Genomic DNA, 9,526 nt, shown 5'->3' with positions numbered 1-9,526 from the left:
AGTTGGGGAAGGGATTTTTCACGTGGGTGTAGGATCTCGACGGTAGTTTGAGTTTATTGATTCTAGCAGATAACTGAAGTTATGGAGAATTTATATCATTAAAACATTTCTCACTTAAAATACATACTACGTGGAGCTTTATCAGAAACTGTAGAGGAAGTGAGACGCCCCACTCGCTGTTTTGTTTTCTGGCTCAAGGAAAATCAACTAACTAGATCCGACCCAGCTGCTATTGCATTTGCTATTGCTATGGAAGGCTACACCATTACAAGTAGACTGGAACTGACCAGTATTTTCAATGGTAAATGGCCTGAGTGAACTATCTTCATTTATCCACCATATTTGACTTCACTTCCAGAGAACTTAGGGTGGCGTGATGTTGTCCCAGTGCTCTGTGAGGACTTCTTAACACTTTTGCTTAGTTTGAAGGCTCTCTGTCTTAGAAGCCAGCATCAATGTATCGGCCATTCAGTTTGCTATTTTTGTCAGTTACTTCTATACAATTGTGTGTGTGTTTCATGGTGACGGGTATTGCAGGAGTGTATACACTGATTAAGTTGAGCCAACACAATAGATACAACACATTTTACATATTTTATTCTGGATGTATTAGTTGTTTTATACCTCAGCCACATGGGTTGGACACTGACATTCATGAATAAACAAAAGGGATTTCATTGACCAAAAAATGTTTGAAAATGATTCATTTGGACATAGACGCACTAAACACCAATGGTCCGATCCTCATTAGATCATGTAACATTACATGATAGACCGCCATTTTGTTGAAATCCTGAATAAGTCGGTCTTCAACAGCACGCTCAGAACAGGTGCATGTTGTGGATGGAGAATAGTTCTATGCATATCCTTTTTTCAAAGGCTATTTGTTGGGGTGCAAAGCATGTCAGAAAACCGATTTGTATTTGTCTCGTAGGCTAAACTCGTTTGCCATGGCTCTGGAGTAATAGGATAATGCCACAATCCTTCTGGGGAATACTGGAAAATCACAATATTAGACTTGGTTATGTATAAAAAGATACTTGACTATTTACAAAATTCAAGTTTGTATTTCTACAAAGTAAAAGTGCATCAAAATTATGAATTTATTCCGTGTATTTCGCCTCCAATGGAGATACTGTAGGACTAGTATGAGAGGAGGGGAAGGAACGTTGGTTCTCCAAAACAGAAGGTATTGTCTTGGGACTTCCAAAAATCAGTTCTCTGCCCAAGTTCTTTGGAAACAAAAGCACCAGAGAGTTTCTTGAATGTTGACAGTTGTTGTCCTGGTGCCTTGGAGATGTTCAGTTCACAATACCATTCTCTAAAAGTCACTTGGGTAGAGTTACATCTACTGGCACATGCCGCCAACTTCTTGGTCTTTGTGTTTCTCTCCAGAAGTATGTACTGTACATGTCAGCGCAGTAGGCCATAGTAGGCCAATAAAGCCGCCTGCAGTTGGCACAGCACCTTGAGGTTTTTTCTTGTACAGTGTACAGTTATCTCAAAACAAAGCCTACCAAGGTGAATCAAATTTAAGCTGCTTGCCTCAGAATCATTGTCTGATTATAACTACAGCCCTTTCTAAGTTAGTCATTATTACACCAATAGGAATGGACTCATCAACCAAAATATCTCTCCATCGCTCTTCATTGTGGTCAGGAGGAAGGGTGCCAAAGCCTAGATACAGGGTAGAGGTTAGAGGTGGGTAACCAAGGGCAGTGTGGGTGGAGGTTAGAGGTGGGTAACCATGGGGAAGGGTGTCTAGCTAAAGGGTAGAGGTCAGAGGTGGGTATGGGTAACCAGGCACCTAGGAGGGTCCAGTAGTCTCAGCAGTACAGTGGAGGGCAGGGCATTATAGTGGAGGGCAGGGCATTATGGTTGGTAGTGCTAACGTCTCATGGGTCATACAGGTACAGTTGGTCATCCAGTGCACTGAGCAGGTCTTGATCTGACGGTCTCATCTTGCAGAGCCTTCTGGACTGTACCACTGTAGTGTCGGGGGGGATGGGGCAGTCCCTGAGTTTTGGGTCCCCTGTGTGTGTGTGATGGCTGGTCCCTCGCCTGCGTTAGTTACCGCTCCTCTGCCACCTTTCCATTGGTCTCCTGCTCATCCTCTTCTTTCCTCTTCTGCCTCTGGAAGAAGCCAAGCTTGGAGGAGGAGGGAGAAGTGAGATTGAGAGGCATAGATACTTCTAGATCGTTTTCATAGAAACAATCTCAGCTGGCTTTATCAGTATGGGGCATGCTGTTTCTTAGTGGGAAAATACATACAATAATGTACAATCATTCTTTGCCAGAAGAGGGCAGTGTCGTCCACTATTACACTGCAGTTATAACACTGTCTAGATGTCAATCAGTTAAAATACTCCTACTGAATTTAGAGAAAGAACCCGATTGGTCCTGAAATGGCACACTATGCTCACTGTCACTTTTGCGATCCAGGACTGTAAAATTACAGGTGCAATCTGGCAATTACCTATTTAGTTTAAATAAACACAAATCCTGTTGCTGTAAACTCATTATCTAGATATGATCATGTCCATGATAAATGTATGTTGTGACCATCATGCCGTTGTAATGTTTGTACATGATGAGAGCTCCAGGGCAGTAGGGCAGGGTTTACCTTCCATAGAGCTAGGCTGAGCAGGGACAGCAGCAACAACCCTCCCAGCGTGCTCCCAATGATTATCCAGATTGAGATTCTGTAATCTCCTTCTTTCCTAATCTCCAGGATTATCTGTGGAAACGAGCACACAAAACAAGACAAAATGGCACCCTGATCAAATAACAAAAGTTGATCCTAGTTCAGTTTACACGTCATAGATTGCAATAGATTACAACAGATTACGTCTACTATTGTGAATCTTGCTACATGTCGCTTTTTTGTATCATTAGAAGACTTCAAAAGGGCAGATTCTAGGGTTTGTAAAAGCAACTGGTACCTCTAAAGCTCTTGTGCACACACATTATATGCAGATCTATCTTGCGTGATACTTTGTGGGTCAGTGTTGACACGGTGTCATCTTGTGTGGACCATCAGTTTTACTGGAATTCCATCCGACCAACGATGCATTCAAAATGAAATGTTTCCATGCTCTCTCCCTGTGGAGTCTCGTCAGAAGCAGAGATGAAGGGAACTGGTTGTGCTGCTAAGAGCGCTGGGTTGAGTGCATAACAACTTTGTGTGATTGGTTGTTGCTTAACTCTAAATATTGGCCTATAGGTGGCAGCAAAGAGCAGTGTGTTGGAGAACAGGGCTATACTACACGTGTTGCTGCTGGTCCTTTCGGTCCTTAAGCACCATGCCGTCAATCATGTGTGTTAGAATAACAGCCTTGGCTGTGAGGATTCTGCAGAGCTATTAGGAGCTCATTCGTAGAACATGAACTGCAACGATAGTGAAAAGTAGTCTCGTCTCATGGCCAGGCTGCTCTTGAAAATACACGTTTTCAATCGAATGAGTGAATGATTCTATAGAAAAGGTTATGCACTGAAGTGTGTCTTGACTTGGAGTGTTTTGTACTCACATGTCTGACAGGCCTTTCTTCATGAAGAAACATGGGGCTTGAAGGTGGAAGTTCTACTGATGCACTCGTCACCAGTTCCAGGACTTTGAACCTCAGCTGGTGTTGTAAGAGAGGGTGAATGAACACAACAGGAAGTTACAGACATGCCCAAGGAGTGTAGGATTTAGCAGTGGAATGTGATATACTCACAGCATGAAAGGCGTCCAACCGTAATGCCCCCCTGATTATGACGCTGACTTCCTTGTAGGGGTTCAGGTTGACAGTGCATTGGACCGGCAGAGGCAGAGTATTGGACTGGTTCTGATTAATAGAGGCCAAACACAAGCTTGTTAGTTAAGAATGTTCCATTATTTAGGTAAGCTAGTTGCAATCATATGGTGTGGGTGGTTTACCAGGCGTGAGACTCGAGAGAGGTCTTCTGGGGACGCCCTGCTCTGTGCCACATGTTGAGGGGGTATGCAGCGGGTACCGTCTGTCTAAGGAGACAGAATTACATCTCCGTTAGAACCGAGACAGTATAAGTACACACTTGGTGGTCTCTCAAAGGAAACAGACCATTCTAAGTCCTTTGCCAGATTTTCAAGTCCTCTCACCTTGTCAATATGGAAGTCCGATATCTGCAACAGCTGGTTCCCGTTTTTGGTCATCTCTGGAATTTCTATATTCAACTGCAGGTCCCTCACGGGAAAGAAGCCCAGATTCTGAATCTGAGAGAAATATAGGGGACTAATTCAGTCTTAACTCAAGCAATAAAAAATAGTTGGGGTATTTTGTAAATGTAATTGCAAAATACAGTATTTCTACACTGTAAAGACAATTGCTTGTTGCGTGGTTGCTGTATGATTGTGCCGCAACCCCGTGTGTCGTGACCTTTGATCCTCACCTGGAAGGTGAAGTTGAATCGAGGACCAATATTTCCCGGTATCTCCAGGGAGAGGTCTGCTTTGATCTCACAGCCAGAGGGGTTGGAGTCCCTTTACGGAGAAAGGGAGGTGATACACTCAATCATGTACAGTATATCTGTATACTGTATATCTAACGTTTGCCATTGTGTCTGTGCAACACTAAATCAACATTGAATCCGTCAGTTCCAGCGACAGGGAATTGCATTGCTATGATAGTTAAGTGTTTTATTTTACAAGAGTTTTATGAGTTTATTTAAGGAGAGTGACAGAAGGAGAAGGAACGTTAGAGAGGACATTGTGACAAAGACAAACCTTGTAAATAGGAGGTCAGCCTCGTATTTCAACGGGTGAAAGATGTCGTTGAAATTGTCTTCTAAGGTAACCTCCTCTCCGTCACTGCAGAGAGAGAAAAGAAAAATGTATTTCAACTATTCTGACATGCCACACTCACATCTCAATGGGACTGCATGCCAAGTGACCCTTGGATGACGAGAACATATTTCAGAGATGTTATAGCTCAGTTTCTGTCAATATCCTGCTTCTCACTGGGTGGATCTGTGGTTAGTGTGATGAATCAGTTGATTGTTGAGAAATGCTGATTGAGATGCAGGTTTTCACCCTCACCCTGATTAGTGACGGTTTGACACCACCCTCATCTGTTGATTAGTGACTGTTTGACACCACCCTCATCTGTTGATTAGTGACTGTTTGACACCACACTCATCTGTTGATTAGTGACTGTTTGACACCACCCTCATCTGTTTATTAGTGACTGTTTGACACCACCCTTATCTGTTGATTAGTGACTGTTTGACACCACCCTCATCTGTTGATTAGTGACTGTTTGACACCACCCTCATCTGCTGATTAGTGACTGTTTGACACCACCCTCATCTGTTGATTAGTGACTGTTTGACACCACCCTCACCTGTTGATTAGTGACGGTTTGACACCACCCTCATCTGTTTATTAGTGACTGTTTGACACCACCCTTATCTGTTGATTAGTGACTGTTTGACACCACCCTCATCTGTTGATTAGTGACTGTTTGACACCACCCTCATCTGCTGATTAGTGACTGTTTGACACCACCCTCATCTGTTTATTAGTGACTGTTTGACACCACCCTTATCTGTTGATTAGTGACTGTTTGACACCACCCTCATCTGTTGATTAGTGACTGTTTGACACCACCCTCATCTGCTGATTAGTGACTGTTTGACACCACCCTCACCTGTTGATTAGTGACGGTTTGACACCACCCTCATCTGTTGATTAGTGACTGTTTGACACCACCCTCATCTGCTGATTAGTGACTGTTTGACACCACCCTCATCTGCTGATTAGTGACTGTTTGACACCACCCTCATCTGTTGATTAGTGACTGTTTGACACTAGGAAAGTCAGGAGAGCAGAAACTCCTGAGCTAAGAGTAAGTATGCTCTCTCTAATTCTTTCTTTCTTTCTCTCTCTCGGAGGACCTGAGCCTGAGGACCATGCCTCAGGACTACCTGGCCTGATGACTCCTTGCTGTCCCCAGTCCACCTGGCCGTGCTGCTGCTCCAGTTTCAACTGTTCTGCCTGCGGCTATGGAACCCTGACCTGTTCACCGGACTTGCTACCTGTCCCAGACCTGCTGTTTTCAACTCTCTAGAGACCGCAGGAGCGGTAGAGATACTCTTAATGATCGGCTATGAAAAGCCAACTGACATTTACTCCTGAGATGCTGACTTGCTGCGCCCTCGACAACTACTGTGATTATTATTATTTGACCATGCTGGTCATTTATGAACATTTGAACATCTTGGCCCTGTTCTGTTATAATCTCCACCCGGCACAGCCAGAAGAGGACTGATCACCCCTCATAGCCTGGTTCCTCCCTAGGTTCCTTCCTAGGTTTTGGCCTTTCTAGGGAGTTTTTCCTAGCCACCGTGCTTCTACACCTGCATTGCTTGCTGTTTGGGGTTTTAGGCTGGGTTTCTGTACAGCACTTTGAGATATCAACTGATGTAAGAAGGGCTATATAAATACATTTGATTTGATTTGATTAAGAACATTATCTCATTGTCTCACCTGATCATAACTGTAAAAATAATATTTATCAGACAAAGCGGTTTAATATTTGAAGTGGTTTAGTGCGTCCTCACCTGCTGGCTTCTAGAATGACTCGTACGTGGTCCAGGAACACTGATCGGCTGAACTCAAACTCCAGGCGGAAAGATACCTACATGGGGGACGACAAGAGAGTTTTATAGTACCATGATGACAATGTTTCCAGATATAAATTTACTGTAGTCATTTCTCTCACAGGAAATATCATGCCTTTGCATCATTGTAAATAACTTTGTGGGTCAAAGCTTTTAAAACTCAATTCTGTCAACATTGCTGATTTGGTCGTTACAGTGCTCGTACTAGTCGCATTACCCATGAGTTTTGCCACAACAGAACAGTCAGAACATGCATACAGGTGTGGACACAGAGTAGAGCTGAGCTGAGAGCAGTAGCACTGGGTGAGGCTTCTCCTGGTTATAAACCATTTCCAAACTCTACGCTCCCTCAGTCCCCAGCCTCCGACAATAATACATCCCACATTAGGGATTAAAGAGAGAAGCCTGCAATAACCTGGACTAAGTCCTTGGCCCAGGACCCAAGGAGCCTGCAGCCCTGTTGGTACCAAACAAAGAACCAGGGCATTTCCCCTCTGAAGACCAAGCACTGAACACATGTACAATTACTGTACTGCCAACATGGATGGGTTCAATGGAGACACACTGTAGCTACCGTGAGTTTACATAGGCCTGATTCTAAATCAACCCTTAAAACCTAGGGACCTTGTACCTTCATGTAGATGGTAACAGATTGGATATGTACAGTAGGTGAGAGTGGAGTGTTTTACATTCAGCATCACTACGTCAAGGGAAATAACAATATCTACATATATTTCAGGATGTTATGTATAATAATCAGGGTCTGTAGTCATTTTGCTATGGGTCGGTAGTCATTTAGGCACGTTACCTTAGTGTTCTTGGGCACAGGGACTATGGTGGTCTGCTTGAAACATGTAGGTATTACAGACTGGGTCAGGGAGAGGTTGAAAATATCAGTGAAGACACTTGCCAGTTGGTCAGCGAATGCTTTGAGTACATGTCCTGGTAATCCGTCTAGCCCTGCGGCCTTGTGAATGTTGACCTGTTTAAAGATCTTACTCACATTGGCTGCGGAGAGAGTGATCACACAGTCGTCCCGAACAGCTGATGGTCTCATGCATGTTTCAGCGTTACTTGTTTTGAAGCGAGCATATAAGTTATTTAGCTCGTCTGGTAGGCTCGTGTCACTGGGCAGCTCTTGGCTGTGCTTCCCTTTTTAGACTGTAATAGTTTGCAAGCCCTGCCACATCCGACGAGCGTCAGAGCCAGTATAGTACGATTCAATCTTAGTCCTGTATTGCCGCTTTGTCTCTTTAATGGTTCGTCGGAGGGCATAGCGGGATTTCTTATAAACTTCCGGGTTAGAGTCCCGCTCCTTGAAAGCGGCAGCTTCTGGTTGGGGTATGCACGTACAGTCGTGGGGACGACATCCTCGATGCACTTATTGATAAAGCCAGTGACTGATGTGGTGTACTCCTCTATGCAGAATCCAGGAATATATTCCAGTCTGTGGTAGCAAACAGTCCTGTAGTTTAGCATCTGCTTCATCTGACCACTTTTATAGATCGAGTCACTGGTGCTTCCTGCTTTAATTTTTGCTTGAAAGCAGGAATCAGGAGGATAGAATTATGGTCAGATTTGCCAAATGGAGGGCGAGGGAGAGCTTTGTACGTGTCTCTGTGTGTGGAGTATAGGTGGTCTAGAATTGTTTCCCCTCTGGTTGCACATTTAACATGCTGATATAAATTAGGTAAAACTGTTTTAAGTTTCACCTGCATTAAAGTCCCCGGCCAATAGGAGAGCCGCCTCTGGATGAGCGTTTTCCTGTTTGCTTATGGCAGCTCGCTGAGTGAGGTTTACGTGCCAGCATCTGTCTGTGGTGGTATGTAGACAGCTACGATAAATACAGATAAACTCTCTAGGTAGAGAGAGATACTTTACCTCAGGCGAGCAAACCTTGAGACTTCCTTAGATATCGTGCACCAGCTGTTTATATATATGCATAGGTCCCCGCCTCTTGTCTTACCAGAGGCTGCTGTTCTATCCTGCCGATTAGAATGTAGAACTGTTTATATATATGCATAGGTCCCCGCCTCATGTCTTACCAGAGGCTGCTGTTCTATCCTGCCGATTAGAATGTAGAACTGTATATATATATGCATAAGTCCCCGCCTCATGTCTTACCAGAGGCTGCTGTTCTATCCTGCCCATTAGAATGTAGAACTGTTTATATATAAGCATAGGCCCCAGCCTCGTGTCTTACCAGAGGCTGCTGTTCTATCCTGCCGATTAGAATGTAGAACTGTTTATATATATGCATAGGCCCCCGCCTCGTGTCTTACCAGAGGCTGCTGTTCTATCCTGCCGATTAGAATGTAGAACTGTTTATATATATGCATAGGTCCCCGCCTCATGTCTTACCAGAGGCTGCTGTTCTATCCTGCCGATTAGAATGTAGAACTGTTTAAATATATGCATAGACCCCAGCCTCATGTCTTACCAGAGGCTGCTGTTCTATCCTGCCCATTAGAATGTAGAACTGTATATATATATGCATAAGTCCCAGCCTCGTGTCTTACCAGAGGCTGCTGTTCTATCCTGCCGATTAGAATGTAGAACTGTTTAAATATATGCATAGGCCCCAGCCTCATGTCTTACCAGAGGCTGCTGTTCTATCCTGCCGATTAGAATGTAGAACTATATATATATATGCATAGGTCCCCGCCTCGTGTCTTACCAGAGGCTGCTGTTCTATCCTGCCGATTAGAATGTAGAACTGTTTATATATATGCATAGGCCCCCGCCTCGTGTCTTACCAGAGGCTGCTGTTCTATCCTGCCGATTAGAATGTAGAACTGTTTATATATAAGCATAGGCCCCAGCCTCGTGTCTTACCAGAGGCTGCTGTTCTATCCTGCCGATTAGAATGTAGAACTGTTTATATATA

General features: G+C 44.0%; 1 protein-coding gene across 1 annotated transcript in view; it reads right to left on the bottom strand.

Moving 5' to 3' along the window:
• Positions 1 to 575: 575 nt before the first annotated feature.
• The window catches only part of itga11a (integrin, alpha 11a), a 90,270-nt gene continuing 81,319 nt past the window's right edge, over positions 576 to 9,526 (bottom strand). Inside the window, exons 21-29 of the mRNA XM_055921711.1 lie at positions 6,580 to 6,656; positions 4,745 to 4,828; positions 4,411 to 4,501; positions 4,121 to 4,234; positions 3,920 to 4,003; positions 3,717 to 3,827; positions 3,528 to 3,623; positions 2,624 to 2,737; positions 576 to 2,148 (exon numbers count right to left, since the gene is read on the bottom strand). Of these exons, the coding sequence (XP_055777686.1) occupies positions 2,071 to 2,148; positions 2,624 to 2,737; positions 3,528 to 3,623; positions 3,717 to 3,827; positions 3,920 to 4,003; positions 4,121 to 4,234; positions 4,411 to 4,501; positions 4,745 to 4,828; positions 6,580 to 6,656 (849 nt within the window). The 3' untranslated portion in view covers positions 576 to 2,070. The remainder of the gene's footprint in view (positions 2,149 to 2,623; positions 2,738 to 3,527; positions 3,624 to 3,716; positions 3,828 to 3,919; positions 4,004 to 4,120; positions 4,235 to 4,410; positions 4,502 to 4,744; positions 4,829 to 6,579; positions 6,657 to 9,526) is intronic.

This window comes from Salvelinus fontinalis, chromosome 4 (genome assembly GCF_029448725.1).
Source record: "Salvelinus fontinalis isolate EN_2023a chromosome 4, ASM2944872v1, whole genome shotgun sequence".
Lineage (NCBI taxonomy): Eukaryota > Metazoa > Chordata > Actinopteri > Salmoniformes > Salmonidae > Salvelinus > Salvelinus fontinalis.
This window is presented reverse-complemented; position numbering and strand designations above follow the sequence as displayed.